Consider the following 20,866-nt stretch of genomic DNA (forward strand, 5'->3'; position numbering starts at 1 on the left):
AAATTTCGCATTTGCACGCGATTGTGAATTTTCGCACGCAATTAAGCGGTTCTGCGTGCAAACGCAAATTTTCGCACGAAAATGCACGTGCTAACAGTTAGCACTCTTTTGTGAATCAAGCCCTATGTGTTCTAACCAAACTGAATTTACTGGCTTGTTCAAGACTCAGGCACTTGGGTCTGTATCAGGCCGGATTTACCGATAGACACAATAGGCTCGTGCCTACGGGCGGCCCATCCATGAAAGGCAGTTCGCTAACCACCAAAGCGCTCTTTCCTTCCCTCCCTCCAGAGTGCGATCAGAGCGTTAAGAAGACTCACCGGGATCCAACATGCCAGCGATGACCACTTCTCTCCCCTGCATCGTCCTCTTGTTGCTACACCCCCATTAGCCCTTATAGATAGCCAGATGTGTCCCCCAACAACCCTTATAGACAGCTGTGCCCATATAAATAGCAAGATGTGTCCCCAATCAGCCTCTACGTAGTACATCTGGCTATCTATAGGAGCACATCAGACTATTGGCTGGTGGGGGCACATCTATCCATAGGGGCTGATGGACACATCTGACTATCCACGGGGGCATATCGGACTATAGAGCTTCAATTTAATAAGAAAAGGGGTGTGTGGGGCCTGCATTAAGGGGCAAGGTTTAGGGCACTAGAGCTTTTGTGCCTATAGGCTCCTGAGCTGTAGATCTGGTCCTAGTCTGTATTCAATCACTTTTTCTCCTATGAGATTTTTCACTTCGGCTTAATATAACTATTCTCCACTAAAAGTAACAATAAGTAGGTGAAAAAAAAGGTCCTCTTAAAATTATTCTATTTTCTTGCTTGCTGGTGACTTAAAGGGAACCTAAACTGAGAAGGGTGTGGATTTTTCTTTTAAAATAATACCAGTTGCTGGACTCTCCTGCTGATGTTGTGTCTCTAATACTTTTATTCACAGCCCCTCAACAAGCATGCAGATCAGGTGCTCTGACTGAAGTCAGACTGGATTAGCTGCATGCTTGTTTCAGGTGTGTGATTCAGCCACTACTGCAGCCAAAGAGATCAGCAGGACTGACAAGCAACTAATATTGTTTAAAAGGAAACATCCATATCCCTCTCAGTTAAGGTTCCCTTTAAAAAGCATTTTAATGATAAAGGTGTGAAAATACAAGTCAGGCAAAAAGGGCGCCGGACAGTTGGGCACCACCATAGGCTATAATGTGGATTACGGTCGGCTATAAAGGCGCTTAGAGGGGAGTTTGCACCAGCAAAAGGCAGAGTCCAAATTATGAAAAAAACAAAAACAGCACAATCCCTTTTTTGGCTTCACCCTGGGCTCAAATTTCTCAGCACCATTTTTTGCATATATGCGTGAAAATATCACCTAGGAGAAAACTTAATAAAATGGCATTAAATAAGGGCCTGGGAGAGAAAAAAAAATTAATACATGACAAGACAGCTGACATTTTCCGAGTCACTACAAGTGTTGTTGAAGTAAATAGTAGCAGTACGGTATTGTACCGGGTTAGCCATCAGTAAAAGCAAGAAGTTATAAATCAGGATGATACAATTTATTGGCTAACTAAGAGTGAATAAAAATAAGCAAGCTTTTAGCCTTGCAGCCTTCGTCAGGCTTATATCCTGTTAGTTTGCAGGCTGGTGGTACAGACAGCTTATATACATGCAACATCAAAAGGGAAAACAGATATTTTGTTCAAGCATAAATACGTCATTAAGATGCCTTATTTCAAACAGACCATCTGAATGGGGTTAGAGGTTTTTAGCTGAGATAAGGATCCTGGTTTACTCCATGCTCACAGACCTGGGATTAGGATTGACCCAGATGTATCGTAAATTCTTAGTTCACAAGTTCAGCTAGAATGGCTGAAAAAGTTCAAATATCATCAGCCTCATACCAATATAAAAAGTTGTTGTCCTTATTCAAAATCTTCTCCACAGCTTTGAACCGATTTATAAATTTTGTTTCTGCTATTAATCGATCATTTGACGTTTTGAAGCGACCCTTCAGGGCAGTGACACGAAGATCATCCATGCTGTGTCCATTGGACCGAAAGTGTGTAGCAACTGGGAGTCCAAATTTAGTATCATTAATAGTGTGCCTGTGTCCATTCATACGTTTGCGCAGAGTTTGTCCAGTTTCTCCCACGTACATAACATTGGGGCATTTAGCACACATGACCAGATATACCAGATTGGTGGAACCACAGGAAAATGTGCCTTGTACTCTGTACTCCTGTATCATTAACCTGTCAGTGGAGTAAATGTGTCTGCAGGTCCCACATATTTTTTGTTGGCAGGGTGATGTGCCGTTTTGTTGAGGCCTATTCAAAGAACTCCTGACAATCATCTGTTTTAGATTGTGCGGTTGCCGATATGACAAGAGTGGAGGTTTAGGGAATATCGTTCTCAGTCTGTGATCCTTGTGTAAAATGGGATGAAGTTCCTTAGCAATCTTCCTTAACCACTCTACCCCAGCCCGTACGAATTTCTCCGTCCCTTTTTCCATCCTTTCACCCCCAGGGACGGAGAAATCCGTACTTTCTGCGCTCCCGCTCGCTCTAGCGCGCATTCCCACGGGTAAACACGCCGCCGGCCGCCGGCCGCTCGCCCGGAGGAGATCAGTGAACGGGAAAATCCATTCCCATTCGTTGATCTAAGCCGTGCAATGATCCGCTGCTTCTCCGCTAAGCAGCGCGATCATTGTGAAAAAAAAAACCGTTACCAGCCTCCTAGTACTTCCTCCAAACGTCCGGAAGGACGCTTGGAGGTCGCATTAAACCAAATGTTAGTACATGCTCTTATTATATCTCGATTGGACTATTGCAATATATTGCTTGGTGGACTTCCAACTAACCGACTAACACCGCTCAATTCTGTACTGAACTCTGCTGCTCGTCTCATTCATCTCTCCTCTCACTCTTCCTCTGCTGACCCTCTCTGTCAAGCTCTTCACTGGCTACCAATTAATGAGAGGATTCAGTTCAAACTCTTAACCCTAACCTACAAAGCTCTCCACAATCTCTCTCCCCTGTACATCTCCTCACTAGTCTCCAGATACCAACCCAACCGCAATCTCAGATCTGCACACGAGCTTCTTCTATCCTCTTCTACAATTACCTCCTCACATTCACGTGTACAAGACTTCTCACGTGCCTCACCCCTCCTCTGGAATGCCCTTCCACAACACATCCGCCACTTTCCCACCTTTGAAATCTTTAAACGCTCCCTCAAAACCCACCTTTTCCGACAAGCATATTCTCTAGCTTAGGCCATGCACCCACTAAATAACCTAATTACGCACTGCCTGTACATATACTGTATACATCCCCACCTCTTGTTTCCACCCCATTCCTTCAGATTGTAAGCTCACAAGGGCAGGGCTCTCACCCTTTTGTGTCATGGACTTATTAATTTAATTGCTTGCACACTGCTAGACATTTATACATTTTAGTCATCATGTTAAATCAAATTGTAATCAGCAGTGCTGTATCTTGTATCAGTGTTCATATTTGATTTATATCATTGTCTGTATCATTATGTATCCCTTGTTTGTTTTCTTACATTGTACAGCGCCACGGAATAATAATAATAATAATAACAAAAAGTTACTGTTGCCATTTTGTGGCCAAATAGTAAAACTACACCCTAAAGCATTTTTCCCATACAAATAGATTAATTATACACAAAAAAAATTAACTCATTACCTCTCACACTCCCCATTTTTTTTTGTAATTACATTTTTTTAAAAAAAATTTACAATTAAAAAAAATACATAAATAGTTACCTTAGGGACTGAATGTTTTAAATATTTATGTCAGGAGGGTAGAACACTGTTACTTTATAAACTATGGGCTTGTAATTAGGGATGGACGCAAAACTGAAAAAAATGCACCTTTATTTCCAAATAAAATATTGGCGCCAAACATTGTGATAGGGACATAATTTAAACGGTTTTATAAGCGGGACAAATGGGCAAATACATTTCATGGGTTTTAATTACAGTAGCATGCATTATTTAAAAACTATAATGGCCAAAAACAGGAAAAATGTGGGGAAAATTCATTATTTTTCAGGTTTCCCATTAAAACATATTTAGAATAAAATCATTCTTGGCATAATGTCCCACCTAAAGAAAGCCTAATTGGTGGCGGAAAAAACAAGATCTAGTTCATTTAATTGTGATAAGTAATGATAAAGTTATAGACGAATGAATGGAAGGAGCGCTGAAAGGTGAAAATTGCTCTGGTGTTAAAGGGGTAAAACCCATCAGTGGTGAAGTGGTTAAAGAGAATCTGTACTCTAATATTCTTACACTAAAAAGCATACCATTCTATTCCTTATTTTCTCCTGTGTCCCTCTGTGCTGTTTCTGCCACTCTCTGCTGCAATCCTGGCTTGTAATTAACAGTTTTAGGCATGGTTTACAAACAAACTAACCAGCTTGTGATAGGCTCACATAAACAGAGTGTGTGAGTCATACAGAGTGTGCAGGGGGCCTGCAGAGGGTGTGTATCGCTTCTATCCAATCACAAGCAGCCCTGCACATTCCACACATTCAAGCCTTAGCCTGACAGACGACAGAGGAAAGGAGATAAGATTTATTACAGAGACAGTGCAATTAGGAAAGGCTGCAGTAAGCCAGAGCACATTAGAACAGGCATAGGAACTTATAGGATAGAAGAACTAAGGCTGAAAAATTTGTTACAGACTCTCTAAGATTTCCAGGTGTGGGTTGTAGGGGACAACGAAAGGGACACGTTCCTCTTTCTGGTTTTGCTTATATTTCAGGAGTTCAGTCCTGGGGATGATGCTGGCTTTCCTAATTTGGGCCTCAGCCATAGGAGTACTGTAACCTTGTTTAATGAAAGTGTTCTTAAGGCGATCCAGGTTCTTGTCTCTGTCCATCCTGTCAGAACAAATCCGGTTGTACCTTATAGCTTGGGTGTAAAATATAGAGTTCTTAATGTGCTTGGGATGAAAACTGTCACATCTTAGGTACGTGGGACGGTCTGTAGGTTTGCGCTACACAGAGGTTTGTATGTTGTTACCCCTGATGTATATGGTGGTGTCCAGAAAGTTAATCTCTGTGTGAGTAAATAGAAAACTGCAGTTCTTTAGCATGTGGCATATCCGTAAACAGCCACAACTTTTCTAAAATGTGAACTGATCATTACACAAACTATAATTAAAAATCTGAATATTTACATTGCCAATGTTTTATTAGCCAATAGATTATAAGATTCCTTTATCAAAAGACATAAGTGGAATTAGAAGATCTGTGATTGTAAACGTAGGTAGACTCTATATTTGGCGATTATATGAATCTCCTTTATTGGCAGCGCCTTTGAAGGCACCTTGTATTATGGAAAAAGTAGTACAGTAAACAGTGTGACACAAGGGTTTATCATCATCACTGTGTTACCTGATCTGTGTCAATACAGTATGTATTACTGTATTTCCAGCGCAAGCCCCATGGAACGCAGGCTAACTGATCGCACAGAGCTAGACCTAGATGCAGTATCCGGTTTCACCATGCTCTGGCTGAAGCAATCCCAGTTTATCATTAGAAAATATAAATAAAGCAGCAATTGATGTTAAAATGCCCTACATATCTTGGCTTTTAGTAGACAGGCCCACAAATCATGTGACCATGGGCTGGCCATGTCAGTTTCCCCTCCCTGTTGAATTGGACTGTTTCATTATTATGGCAGCCATTAAGGTGCGTACACACATGCGACTATAGTCGTTTGTAACGATCGTTCCCCGATCTTTACCAACGACGATCGTTACAAAAAACGAACCACCGACTATTAAGACAAACGACGAACGAGCCAAATCGCTACAAAAGAAAGTTCTGTCTCGGCGGATTTTAACCAACGACGATCGTTTGCAAAAGTAGTACATCGTTGGAAACTGTCGTTCGTACTAGACTTGACATGCACATTTCACAATTTCTCTGTGAAACTTCTCATTTTTATGCGCAGGCGCAATAGTTGCTTTACGTGATGTAACGTTCGTTCTAACGATCAGATCGTTACACACCTTTTTAAAACTAACTTTACTTAGGTCGTTCTTTCATCAATTAAAAGTTCGTTCGTCGTCCTCAACGAACGATCGTTGTCGCATGTGTGTACGTAGCATTAGACTCTTGCAGTTTTCTATAAGTGAGGTGACCTCTCATTCTCCTTCCTCCAGGCCTTATAGATGAGGAGTCAAGCTGGCCTGGCAATCACCCACCTACCACTACGCCCTATGTGGCTCCACAAGGCCTTATGGAGAAAACCTTAAAGAGAAAATCTGGCAGTTTTCCACATTTCTGGTCATGTGACCACTGTATCTCCAATTAAACAAGGATATTTATGAGATGGGTAATCCACTATTTTTTTTTTTTTTTACCCAGGAAAATGTGATGAACAGTGGCGTAGCCAAGGAGCTGTAGGCCTCAATGCAAGTTTTACATGGGCCCCCTCCAAGCACTCTATACATAACAATTGATACGGCGCACCAAAACCTGCCAATAGCAACTACAGTGTATGAGGTGCAAGAAGGGGTTGGGGAACAGTTTGTTAGTGATTACCACTATTCAAAGCATCTATAGAAGTGATTATTATGAACACAGGACCAATAGAGAGCTAATACTGAAGTTCAGGGAGGGCTCTACGGGGCCCCTCTGGCCCAAGGGCCCCGATGCGGTCGCAACCTCTGCAACCCCTATTGCTACGCCAACTGCATATTTTCTGTAAATACTAATCAGATATGCTCAACATTTAGGAAGACTTTTTGACTGTTCCTGATTACAGTTTCCATATTTTTTTTTTTTTGCTATATCCTACTTTAATGGTTCATATTTTGTTCAGACCACAAGTCTTCACTGAGACTGAGGTCAGGACTCTAGAATTTCTACGGGTACATTTTACTAAGCATTGGTAAAAATTACTAGGGATAATTGGTTTGAAAGATTGCTTACAATCAGGACTATGGAGAACTAGATAAATCAAGCTTATTATGTTTTTGCATAATCCAGCTTCTGTGTTAAGTAGCACAGAAAGATGCAGTTTGACTTTCCTGATTTGGCACAGATTTATCTCTCTCACTGTTTGGCAACCTTGAGGCATCAGATATAGAACACTATACTCCGTCTACCATACTTCACAGTTGGTATGAGTCTTTGGTAACGACGCGCTTAACAAAAAATCCAAATATAGTGAAGTCTTAGTTATCCGGCACAGATGGTGAATGGCTGATGCCAGATTAGTGTGGTTTCTGGTTGCTTAGGACTAAATGTTAAAAATAGGCCAAACGAAAACAATATTATACGCCACTTTATATACATACTATATAAAAGTATATTAAAGTGGACCTAAATTAAAAATACAAGATTTCAGAAATAAAATCAATTTTCTAAATTATAATAATAAATAGCAGCCTTTTTTCAGATGCATGATGACAATTATAAAATATTTTACATTTATTGGTGGAACCCCTCCCTTCCTTTCAAATTGCCGGGACAAAATCCGGCAAACTGGTGAAGTAGGTGGTGTCTGGCAATGGAGGAATTACTAAGGGCTGCCCCCAATATAATCCTAGTTATGAAAAAAAAAAAAAAAAAAAAAAAAAAGGTGAAAAGCATGCACTGAAATGCTCATAGGCTTGAAGGAGTGTTTATCTTTGTATGTGTCAGAGTGGTGCAACTAAATATTTTTAATTAAAAAAAAAAAAAAAAAAAGTTTGGTTTGGGTCCGCTTTAACTTGGGGGATTAGTGAAACCCAGTCTTTAACCTCTTGAGTACCGCAGTGTTAAACCCCCCAAATGACCAGGCCATTTTTTTGCTAAATGGGCCACTGCAGCTTTAAGGCCGACCTGCAGGGCCGCACAACACAGCACACAAGTGATTTCCTTCCCCACCTCCCCCTTTTCTCCCCATCAACAGAGCTTTCTGTTGGTAGGGTCTGATCATTCCCCTAGTGTTTTTTTTTTTTTAAATAAATATTTTTTAATAAAATGTAGTATTTATTCCTCCTAACTCCCTCCCCCCAGCCAGCCAATGACGGTGATCGGCTGTCACAGGCTTCAGCCTATGAGAGCTGATCCCTCTTCTGTGTCCCAGGGGGACAGCCATGTCACACGGCTGTCCCCAGTACAGCGCTACCTTAGATCGCAGTGCTGTACTAGGTTAATAGACGGCGGTTTCGCCATCTAACAGTCTTCGAGCGGCGAACGGGTGGGAGACCAAGATGAGACGCATTAGTGATCTTCTGGAAACCCCTGCTCCAGGACCTTACACCAATAGGCGTTAGGCGGTCCTGGGGCTGCATCCATGGCCATTGGCGTGACGCGGTCGGCTAGTGGCTAAGTACAGCAGAGCCCAAACAGCCTGAGAAGTTGGCCTTCACCACTGTAACTACTGCCAGCAATTTGTGTTGGTTGGTTGAGACTGCTGGTTAGTTGAATCTAAGGACTCTACTGTACTATGATATGTACATTGAAGAAAAAGTTCCAAAACTTTGTTCCAGCTTTTCAATGGACAGCATTCCTTCAGGGCTGAGGAGTGTTTGAGGTCTTCATCCAACCTGAAGCAAGCAGAATTTAATCCTTCTGGAGCTCAGCGATTTCCTCCTTGGTAAAGTCCCATGAACACCACTTGCTCAGTGTTTTTCTTATGGTGGACTGATGGACACAGATGTTATCTAGGGCAAGAGATGCCTGCAGATCCTTTGATGTCACCCTCGGATTTGTCGTCATCTGTTTAACGATAGTACGGCGTGCCTTTGCACTGATCTTTGTAGGTCGTCCACTTCGAGGGAGAGTGAGAACTGTGCTGAATTTCTTCCACTTGTAAATGATCTGCCTCACCGTAGACCGATGAAGGCCTAATTCTTTAGAAATGCTTTTGTAGCCCTTTCCACTTTTATGAGCCTCAACCACTTTTTGTCTGAGGTCCTCTGAAATCTCTTTTGATCGTCCCACACTGAGCTTTGGTATACAACGTCCCTGTGCATCCCGTGTGAGGGGAGAGTCCTGAATCATAACTGTCTCAACATTTGTAAGATCTTCAGATTTGTCTCCTTCCACAGAACCTGTGTCCTCCTTTTCAGTAGACGAGTCTTCGTCTTCTTTAACCTGAACAGCTTGATGGTCGGCCACTAAGTTGTCATGATCATCTTCAGTGTGTTCCTCAGGTTCAGATGCAGAATCACTGACTCTCCATTGTGTTTGATTGTGCAGTGAGGATATAAGAGATGTATTCCCCACAGGCTGTACCCTCCTCATATTTGCCCTGTTATGGGGGTCTTCTTTACATATATTACTATTATTTTTATCCTCCATCATAGAAAAAGGGCTGGGAAACAATCCAGTCTTACTGCTGGTCTCACAGCCATCTAAAATGGGGAAAAAAAAAAAAAAAGAAATTTAATGCTATCTATAATGTATACCAAAAGTGGCATTTTACATTAAACACCTGATTTGACTAAATACACAAAAACTAACCTTCTTGGAGGAGATTTAAGGGGCCCATACACTCAGTAGATTTTTGGCCAATCGATCAAAATCGATTGACCAATCGACCGATTTGTGGACAATTTCGATCGATCTGCTGGAAAATCTAGGTCGATCTGCTGAGATTGCTTTTCATTTTGCATTGGCCCGAATGGAAATCTGATGGTAAAAAAAAAAAAAAAAGCCTTCAGATCGATTTTCAATAGATTTCAAACTGAAATCTATTGGAAGTCTGTTCCTAGTAAACAAAAACAAAAATGTTCCTAAACACATCAGATAGATCAGAAATCTGATGATCTATCTGCTGCTAATCTAATGCTGGGCATACACAGCTCGCTGATGGCTCGATTGATAATATCCGACGTGTCCGATCACTGCGGGGATAGATTCCGTGCTCGATACCCGCGGCCGGACAATAGCGGCGAATCGAGCGGGAGATGAGAAGTGCTGGCAGGGACGAGCGGTAATCGATCCGGGCGGACGCGGCGGGAGTCGATCCAGCGGCTAATCGGCCGCCAGATCGACCCGTGTATGCCCAGCATAATGAGTGTATGGCCACCTTAAGCCCTAACTGGGAGACCCAGAGGGTGCGTACATATTTACAATTGATTTCATGCTGAAATCTATTAAAAATGTGTACAGTGTCTGGAGGGATTCAATCGGATAGATCTCCCTCTGATCAGATAATTATCTGAGAGGGATCTATCTGATGGCCACTTTTATTCAGTTTTTCCAAAATTACAAAAAAAAACAAAAAAAAAACCACGACCTCTTCAGGTCAGTTCAAAATATACAAAGCTATTCTTATATAGAAACTGTAGTGAAAATAATGTAATAAACATGCTTATTTTTTATAAATTAGTCAGTGTTTGCCCATTGTAAATGATTTCCTCTCCCCGATTTACATTCTGAAATTTATCACAGGTGATTTACTGTTTGTTTCACACACACACACTGCTACACACACTGCTACACACACACACTGCTACACACACTGCTACACACACTGCTACACACACTGCTACACACACTGCTACACACACTGCTACACACACTGCTACACACACTGCTACACACACACACACACACACACACACACACACACACACACACACACACACACACACACACACTTTTCAGCTACAGATAAAAAGGATCTGAATAGAGGAGTCTAATTCTAGATACACACTATGAGATGATTTACTGTCAGATCGATTATTTCCAACATGTCCAATCTGATTTACGATCGATTTCCGAGCATTTTATGATCGATTTCGGACCGTTTCCCGTTCACTTCAATAGGAAATCAGATCAGACGTGTTAGAAATAATCGATCTCACAGTAAATCAGCCAGAAAATCTCAGTGTGCAACTAGCATTACTTTATTCCTGTTTTTGCATGCTTCCACCCACCATTCAGAATGAGCTCTTCCTGGCGGTAATCTCTGTTTACTTTAGTACTGGGTGAGCAGAGAGGGAACGGGACACAGGAACAGCTGATGAGCTATTTACACACTAATTGATGCTGTATCTCTGTTCTCTATCACAGGATTACAGCCAATGAGGGCTGTTTCTGTATTCTGGATGTACTGGGTACAGTCCTCCATAGTAATGCCCACACTGAAAATTGTCCTCTGTAAAATGTCATATTTTCTTCACAAAAAAACAAAAAAAAAAAAAAAAAAAAAAACACACCTTTGTATGTTTGCTATTATTTGCTAGTGATTACTGGAAATATATGTGGCATTTAAAATTGTAGTTAAAGGAATACTGTAGGGGGGGGGGGGGGGGGGGGGGTGGAATCGGGGGTCGGGGGGAAATGAGTTGAAGTTACCTCGGGCTTCTAATGGTCCCCCGCAGACATCCTGTGCCCACGCAGCCACTCACCGATGCTCCGGCCCCGCCTCTGGCTCACTTCTGGAATTTCAGACTTTAAAGTCAGAAAACCCCTGCGCCTGCGTTGCCGTGTCCTCGTTCCCGCTAATGTCACCAGGAGTGTATAGCACAAGCCCAGTATGGTCTGTGCCTGCGCAGTACGCTCCTGGTGACATCAAGGGAAGCGAGGACATGGCAATGCAGGCACAGTGGTTTTCTGACTTTAAGGTCTGAGATTCCAGAAGTGAACCGGAGGCGGGGCCGGAGCATCGGTGAGTGGCTGCGCGGGCACAGGATGCCTGCGGGGGACCATTAGAAGCCCCGGGTAACTTCAACTCATTTTCCCCCGACCCCCCTACAGTATCCCTTTAACTTTGATAGTTGTCCTTTAAGTACCAGACTCAAGGCGCAAGGATACGGGCTCTAATGGAAATTGTGAGGGGGTTTGCCATTAGTGAAATGCGACTGCAACATGGATTTGCCCAATTGCAAGGGTTTGTCCAGCTGCTTTTTCCCTGTGTATATAGAAAGCATAGGCACACAAGAAAACAAAAATAGTAATTGCGGTGCTATGGAATTTCCCTGCGATCAACTGATTTTATAATTTTTCTAATACTCATATTCCGTCACAAATTGCAAACGTGCCATTAAACCCATTGGAACACGCAACAATTGCAATGACAAGGCACACAATGTGCATAGATAAAATTGCAGTGCCTTTTTGATTGGAATTTGTTGTAGAACACAACCTTTACTTTTTCCCATAACTCAGTCATCTGCAAACTTGGCTTTCCAGCTGTTAAGAAACTACAAGTCCCACAACGCATTTGCCTTTATGAATCAAGACTGACTGTCAGACTCCCGCAATGCATTAGTTAACAGCTGGAGAGCCAAGTTTGCAGATCACTGCCATAATGGATTTCAACTGTTTTACTTCTTGAGAGCTGCCATCATGCTGATCATGTCAGTGCTATGCATGGATGGAATTCACAGCTTTTTACCTTCTGCCCTGTTGCATGTCATCAATCTTTAGGTCCTCAGACAATCAGTGGACCACTCTCATGCCCGGCCTCCGTACAGCTGCTGTAGCGTTTACATCTCTTGAAAGATTCCAGAAAGGAGCAGGGCACAAGCCCTGCTCACCCAGTACACTCAAACGACTGTGCACAGCAGCTGCAGCCAAGAGCCTCATGGGCATGCATGGCTTAGAAACAGTAGTAGCCGCGGATGACCAGTTGGCGGTGGTTGCTGTGCACAGTCGACCGGGAGCGTACACCAAGAGTGCGCGAAGTGAACACACCGGGGGCTATAGCAAGAACACTGAGGGGAGGCCAGCCAACAGAAGTGGCTACTGAGTGTCCCATTAACATAATGAATGGCAAAAAATGTAAAGCATAACTGACCATATGTACTTACTGATGTTATCAAGGGTAAAAGATGCCTGCAGAGCCTTTGCAGTCTCCCTCTGTTTTTTTGCCATCTGTTTAAGAATAGTAAGGCGTGCCTTTGCACTGATCTTTGTAGGTCTCCCGCTTCTTGGAAGGGTGGCAACTGTGCTGAATTTCTTCCACTTGCAGATGATATGCCTCACTGTGGACCTACAGAGCCCCAGTTCTTTAGAAATATTTTTGTAGCCCAATCCATTCTGATAAGCCTTAACCACTTCTTTTCTGAGGTCCTCTGAAATTTCTTTTGATCGTCCCACACTGAGCCTTGGTAAACAACATCCCTGTCCATCTTGTGTGAGGTGAGAATCCTGAATTATAATAGTCTCTACATCTGTAAGATCTTCAGATTTGTCTCCTTCCAGCGAACATGTGCCGTCCTCCTCAGGAGACGAGTCGTCTTCTTCTTGATCCTGAAGAGTTTGATGACGGGCAGTCTGTTCCTCAGGTTTTGATGTGGAATCACTACCTTCCCATTGGGTCTGATTGTGGGATGCAGCCACAGAGTACTGGGAGGATATATCAGATGTACTGCTCGCAGGTTGTACCTTCTTCATATTTGCCTTGTTGTGGGAGCCTTTTTCACGTTTCTGATAAATTACTCACTTTTAATTTTGCATCATAGAAAAAGGGCTGTTAAAAAAAAAAACTCTGTTCTACTCCTGGTCTCACATCCATCTAAACGTAAAGAAATAGATATATAATCAATGGCAACCATGGTATTTATGAAAAATTATTATTATTGTCCAATGCCAACTATGTAGCGTATATAAAAAAAAAAAAAAAAAAAAAAAAAAAAAAAATCACTAAAGGCCCTTACACATGCAGGACTGATGTCGCCGGGCGGTATTTGGACCCAAACCCTCAGGCGTCATCGCTAGGCTGAGGCTGTACAGACACAGTCAGCCTACAGCCCGACAATGCATTCGGTGGGAGGAGGAAGCAGAGGGCTGATGGAGAGCACAGATGTGATGTCATGCAGTGGGCCAAGCAAGCGGCAAGTACAAAGCTATCGTGCGTTGCCTGGCAGATCACGGGGCAGGGCGGTGGTTGGGGGCTGCTGTACAGACGCCAGATTACGACCACAACAGCTGACTTTAATCTAGTGTGTATAAGGAGCTGTAGTAAAAGTGATGCATTGTTCTTGATCATTTCAAGCTGCATAATTGCTATATTAAATTAAACCTAAGCGGAGGGGGGGGGGGGTAATTTGGTGTTTAAGGTCTCTTTGTGTCCTCCGGGTCCCTCCATGTATCTACCGTCAGCTCACGTAAAGTCCACAACATGGCTGGGGTGTGCACTGCTTTCATAGCCGGGAGCATTCTGCACAGGTGCAGTTATGAGTCTTAAACACATGCGCATTATGATCCCAGCCACAGGAGCACGATGGAGGAGGTGAGCGACTGGGTCAGCACATGCGCTGTAGTACGCGACCCAGCTGGGGACTTTAGTTGAGCTGATGGTGGATCAACTCATGTCATTAATAGTCAACGTTTTCCACCTGCCTTGGGTATGCTTTAAGAAGAGAAATGTATATCTTCCAGCAAAATATGAAGTGAATATTTATTTATTTTAAAGAGACTCTGTAACAAATTGTTTATCTTTATTTCTTCTATGCTATAAGTTCCTATGCCTTTTCTAATGTGGTCTGGCTTACTGCAGCTTTTCCTAATTGCACAGTAGCTGTGTTATCTCTGTTATATGATCTAATCTTCTCTCTATAGTCGGCACAGTCAGGCTGAGGCAGTCAGACTGGAATGTGCAGGGCTGCTTGTGATTAGCTAGAAGCTGTACACACCCCCTGCAGGCTCTGTGTGACTAACACACTCTGCTTAGCTGAGCCTATTAGAAGCTGGTTAGTTTGTTTGTAAACACTGCCTAAAACTGGCAATTACAAGCCAGGTTTGCAGCAGAGAATGGCAGAAACAGCACAGAGGGGACCAGGAGCACATAATGAATAGAATGGTATGCTTTTTATTGTAAGAATTTCAGAGTACAGATTCTCTTTAATACAAACGCTGGTCTATTTCCACTTTACATGAATGAAGAACAAGATATAAGTGCCTGAAGCAAGGTGCACACTTCATACTGTATATGTAAAGTATTTCAATAGCATTGCATTCTATATGAAAAAAATAAAATCAGGCAGCAGGTCTGTTTTATTCATGTGCAATGTGTGATTTGAGTTTTAATGCAAGTTAATGGGAACACAGAGTCAGACACAATTTAGGCGTTCAAGAGTACTTCCAGTAAAAATGACAGAGCCAGTCCTGAAAAGGGAATGTTGAGTGAAATGTAAAGTAACCAGTTACTTACCTGGGGCCTCCTCCAGCCCCCTGAATTCCCCCTGGTCCCTTACCCTGTTACCTCCTACAATAATCATTTTCAGTAACAGAGTTGTGTGGCAGTCTTCTCCGCTACCCAATGCCTGCGTAACAGCTCTGACCACTAACTGCAACTTCTGTCACTAAACTGGTCAGTCAGAGCATATGCACATGCCATCTAGTGTCTATGGAGAGTTCTGACTCTGCCAACTCTGAGAAGAGAGCCATGGTCAGCCATGAGGAAAGGTATTGCCAGATCCTAATGCTGTCAATTCTGCAGGTTGGTTAAATCCAGAATCCAGAGACTGAACTAGAGGCAATGCTCAATTGACAGTTAAGCGCAAATTCTGGTCCCTTTGGCGTTAATATTTTAGTCAAACATTCTGAACACATAGAAGCGGGTCAAGATTAGGGTTGTGCACTACGAATATGTAGCAACAAGTGGTTCATCACAGTCTTGAACAAAATAAATACAGATAACAATAGCACTTAGTGGGGAGGGGCATTCCTAGCCACAGGTCAGATATAACATTCCAAACTATTGTGCACAACAGTTTAAATCCTAAGCTCAGGGGCCTATCCCTTCCCCCACTATTAATGCTTAAAGAGTAAAACTGTAGTGTTACCAGTATTAAACGGAGTATATGAAGAGGGGTAAGGGGAAAGGAAGAAAGAGGGAGAAGGAAAGAAAACCAGAGGAAAGGAGAGAAATAGAATAGGTCCTCTGAAGACCAGATCCAGAGAACCCATTAGAATGAAATAAAGAAGGAAAGAGTTATAGAAAGATCCGCGTCGGGCCGAACCCAAATAGATCTCACGTCATCTAGTAAAAAACTCAAGTTTACGAGGAAAAATGTGGAATCACCCCATTACGAAGAGGAAAATGTAAAATAGTTATGTATCCTGGGGAATTTGTAGGTATTCTTCTGATTCTAGAAACATATCCCAGTGAATCCATGTACGTGAGAAGGCCTCGTCCCTATCGTGTAAGGTGTGGGTCAAAGACTCCATCTGATAAACTTTATCTCATTGATCCATTCCCTTATTGAAGGCACAGATTGTGATTTCCAGTGGCGAGCAATAAGGACTCTTGCAGCTGGGATCAAAGGGCGAGAAAGAGAGTGCTTGAATTTTTTAAAGGGTTTTGGGGTATTATGGAGCAAGTATTATGAGGGATCTTCAATCGGATCTCTCGTCTGTTAAAATTTTAATGTATTTCTGGACCGATTGCCAAAATGGTTTTATAGCTTTGCAGTCCCAGAATATATGGGTTAATGAACCTACTGCATTGTCACATCGCCAACATTGAGAGCTAGTATTAGGGAAGATTTTATTTAATCTGCTCGGAGTCAGGTACCACCTGGACAAGATTTTATAATTGGACTCTTTGATCCGAGAGGACATTGAGGCAGATTGATTTAGCGTGAGTATCTTCTGCCAACGCTCATCAGAAAATACACAGTTAAGTTCTGATTCCCATTTAGATTTGAGTTCTAGCGACCAGGTGGTATCTGAGAGCAGAAGTTAATATAATTGGAAAAGCGTTTTTTTAAATGGTGCCCTTAGATAAAACATAAATTCTCAAAAGTAGAGAGTGGTCTAGAAAGTTGCTCCCTATTTCCCAGAGAACTGAGAAAGTGGACAAATTGCATGTGACTCCATTCGTCCAAACATGGACATGAACGTGAGTCACGTATCTGTGAAAGTGGGATCCAAGCTTTATTTTGTATGAGGTCATGGCCTCTAATTATGTCACCCCTTCTCCAGCAGGCATAGCTTTGAGAAGAACAGCCTGGGGGAATAATGGGTTGTTTAGTAAGGGCACCATAGGGGGGAGGCCAAGGAGATAAATCTGGGAGATGGCGGACCCTAAAGAGAGCATTTAAGGTGGAGTTCACAGAGAGATATTCATTTTGTATAAAAAAAAAAAAAAAAAAAAAGGGGAGGACCAAGGGTAAACACAAAGCTCCGTGCTCTAATTTAAATTTCGATTGTGAGTAGGTACATACGGAGCTACTTGTAGTGTACAACACTAGTCAACATCTCACCCAGCAACGAAACGAATATGAAAACCTGACAGAGGTTCTGATCATTCCCCCACTTTATCTGACACCTTAACCTCCCTGGCATTATGAATATTTCCAGATTTAGGGACTAAAAGCCGTGCAATTTTTCACAAGGTTTTAGACCCTAAAAACAACAAAAAAATACCAGAGAGATCTGCAGCAGCTCCTGCAATATAACTCAGGCACAGGATTACTGCTCTGAGCTGTGGATTTCCGCAAGCCTGACTTGGGATTACCGATAAAGAGGTTAAAGGATACCAGATGTCAACAGCTTTTTTCAAAAACGAATATGCAGTGGGCAGGGGAGTATGAGCTAATACTTACCATGCCTTCCCTTCCCCTCCGTCAGCCGCCGTTTTTCTGTAATCCTTCATTCCTTCCCTGCAAGTCAGGTGACTCTCCGGTCTTGTAATCCAGACATACATCAAAGAGCATGCACAGTATGTCCTTTCTGCTCCCCCGTGGCCGCGCATAAATTACATAGCAGCCTGCTACGTCCTCCAAGGACAATGAGCTGCACCAGCACTCTCAGGAGCAATCTAGCCTACCATGGGCTTCAATCAACATGTTTTTCCCCAATCCAGGGGTACTAATCGCACATAAACTATATTATATATGATTGGAATTGTTACTGCACTTGTAGCATCAAATGAATCGGTGGGTAACCTATGCAGCACTCTTGTCATTTCCTGAAGGATTAACTTTCAGGAGTATGGGCTGGTGCATGCCTAGAGCGCTTTGAAAAAGTGTTGGTATTTGAATGGGATGGATCACACCAGAGCGATGTGATTTTTTTTTTCTCAAACGCAAATGTGGGTCATGCTGCATTTCTGAGGCAATTCAGCCTCAATGTTAAGTATAGCAAAGTGAAAAAAATAAAAAAAATAAATAAATCGCTGAGCGTTTGCGGTTAAGCTAGCGCTTGTAGGCGTGCACCAGCCCTATGACCTGTTTTCATAAAATCTAAAACCATACATGATCTTAAAGTGGATCCGAGATTAACTTTTACTCATTGCATAATTGTGTTCCTTTCCTATTGTTTGTTTATAGGGCATTCCTCAGGCCAAATACTTTTTTTGTTTTAATACTCTAATTCCCTATAAACTAAATAAGCCCCACCCACAGTTTTCAGAGAGCCTTGGCAGTAGCAAGGGCTCATGGGAGCTCAGTCTGGGCAGGAGGGGGAGGTATTACTAGCCAGAGATTTCAGAGGCGGAGGAGGGAGGAGGGAAGAGGGGGCAGAGGAGGGAAAAGGGGGCGGGGGGGGGATTAGGTTTTTTTTTTTCCAGTCTGAGTGCTGATGGTGCAGATAAGCCTGCCTCTGTGTAATGTTTACAAACAACATGGCTGCTGTCATTGGATCACAGGAAGAAATAATCGACGAAAATCAGGAGATTAGTTCTGACATGTCCGATCTGTTTCCTATTGAGAAGGATCGATTTTGCAATCGTGTTGGAACCAGCATAAAAGTGCCGTCTCCTTTTTCCATCCTGGCGTCAGAGACGTACTAATGCAATGTGGGAGGAAACTAGCAGCTTGCCGCACAACTGATAATGATCATCTTCTCTAACGTTATAGCAACAGTAGAAGGACTCCCCACCTTTAGGTATAGCAGAAAGCAGATCGGCCAACCGGTGCTCAGTGTCTTGCAGGTACACCACTCCTGCAAAGACCACAAGTAATATCAAAAGAAGACATGGCACTCAGGAGCCGTAGTAGCAAACAAGCTGTATTGGAACAGACCATAGACTACAGTGTTCTCCCCAGAATTTTTTTTTACAGCCGGGTGGCATGAAAAAGTAGCCGGGTAGGGCAATATGACAGAATGCAGGGCTGGTGCTTCTTTGCGTAACTCTGCTTATAGCATAGGAGGAAGTGAGCCGATGACAGCCGGGTGCTCCTCAAAACTAGCCGGGGAGCCTGGGGAGAACACTGCACTACATGTTTCGGGCGAAGCCCTTTCTCAGGTGCTAGGTGTGTCCCTAACTGTATATAACTATAGTCTTTCCCCATAGTACACACACTTAAGCTGCTCTCAGGGACACTGCAGGAACACTTGTCATACTGACAGGTGACGCCACTGCAGATAGAGCCAATAGAGCCTGTAGAGAGGACCTTTAGTGTTCCATCTCTCAGGTGCCCATAATGCCAGGTGAATGGTGTGCGTCAGGCGGTAGAGACACTAGAGCGGCATCTCACCCACGCCTCTCTAAATTTACCTGTTCACCAGCCGCCTCCTCTATGACAGTCCCCGGCCCCTCGCTAGCCACTACAAGACCTCAGATCAGCAACTTCTCTCTGCGCCGCATGATGAAGGAGCAGGAGAGCGGCTCCTGTAGTGGATCGTAAACAAAGTACTTCCTGTAAATTCGCTGTTACAGAGGGAACCATTCTCTTCACAGTGCAAATCAATCGATCGAACGCTGAAATCGACCAGTGAATGGGCCCCTATAGACATGGCTGGGAGCTTAGGGTCTGTGGGAAGGAGTGGTATGAGCACATTTTGTTCTACATTGAGCAGTACAAAGCACAGAGCAAGGTAAATGAGATCAGACCTAGGTCAAGATCTCTATTATGCTGGGGGTTTATTACTTCCCTCCAGGGGGTTCTTTGTTCCCTGGGGAGGGGGGGGGGGGGGTGTTATTAGTTGCCAAGTAGAGAGATCTGTGTGAGACCTAGGGTTTGGTTGGGCTGCATTTTCTGATACAAATACATTGAACTCAATGGTTAGGTTGCACTTTCTGATAGCTATACCTATGCATCAATGCAACCAATTGCAAAATATAAATAAACTTGCAAAAATGTTCACAACTGCAATCCTGTGCAAAAAGCAAGTGCACAAAATATGCAAATATCCTAAGATAAACAATCCTGTGCAAATATGCAGATAAAGTGCTACAGAAATAGAGAAAAAGAAGCAAAGGGCGGTGGACCGCTTACCCAAAGAGAGAACTACAACCGTGTAGGGACTAGGGAGGAAGACAGCCCTCACAGCTCCCCGGTTGCCTGAGCCTCTGGGCCCTGGGGAGGATAAGGAAGAGAGGACTGGAGAGGTTTTATTGGTCTGGCAGGGTCAGGTGGAGGGAAATGGACTATGCGTGCGCTCCACTGACGTACGCTGTCCGCACCCGACGCCCCACTTCCGTGCGCTCCAAGGGGCGCTCAGAGCGCACGTCATAGTAAGTTCTATGCGAAAGGAGCATTGCATGGAAAATAAAGTAGCGATCCCCGTCGCTAGGGAATTATACGAATACATGATGGAATCTTCTCAGAAAAAGAAGAGAAGTACTACTGAATTCAGAATATCAAACAGAAAAAAGAAAGGAAGAAATAATATAGAAATAATATCACAGGCGCAGTTAGATTGAATAACTGCACCCAAGGAAAAAACACTTAGTCCCTGAGTGCCATCTAGTGGTCAAAGAGTATATAATATTACATGAAAAGTCTCCTCTAAACTGTATATAATCATTAAAGTACATATCATGGCGAAGTGTACAGGCTGCAACAGATGACATATCTTCAAAAAGTTGATAGTGGTTTCCTGAGAGAGTTACTTAAAGTGCTTAAAATCATTAGAATTCACAATTTCTGTAAATCAAACAAACAAGTTAGAATTATAAATAGCCCCTTAACTCAGTGGCATAGC

At 43.0% G+C, this 20,866-nt stretch overlaps 1 protein-coding gene across 1 annotated transcript; it reads right to left on the bottom strand.

Moving 5' to 3' along the window:
* Window positions 1–1,555: 1,555 nt before the first annotated feature.
* On the bottom strand, window positions 1,556–20,265 carry LOC137534290 (uncharacterized). Its single transcript, XM_068255720.1, has 3 exons — window positions 20,158–20,265; window positions 12,799–13,505; window positions 1,556–9,390 (listed from the first exon to the last, which is right to left on the bottom strand). The coding sequence occupies exons 2-3, from the start codon at window positions 13,382–13,384 to the stop codon at window positions 8,597–8,599; spliced, it is 1,380 nt and encodes a 459-aa protein (XP_068111821.1). The 5' UTR covers window positions 13,385–13,505; window positions 20,158–20,265; the 3' UTR covers window positions 1,556–8,596.
* Window positions 20,266–20,866: the final 601 nt, after the last annotated feature.

The sequence above is a fragment of the Hyperolius riggenbachi genome, chromosome 10 (assembly GCF_040937935.1).
Source record: "Hyperolius riggenbachi isolate aHypRig1 chromosome 10, aHypRig1.pri, whole genome shotgun sequence".
NCBI lineage: Eukaryota > Metazoa > Chordata > Amphibia > Anura > Hyperoliidae > Hyperolius > Hyperolius riggenbachi.

Excerpts from the sequence above, each read along its gene's own strand:
- LOC137534290 (XM_068255720.1), bottom strand. The coding sequence starts at position 13,384 with ATGAAGAAGGTACAACCTGCGAGCAGTACATCTGATATATCCTCCCAG. Across the intron at positions 9,391-12,798 it reads TTTTACCCTTGATAACATCA|ATGGCTGTGAGACCAGCAGT; the intron begins GTAAGTACATAT and ends TCCCCATTTTAG.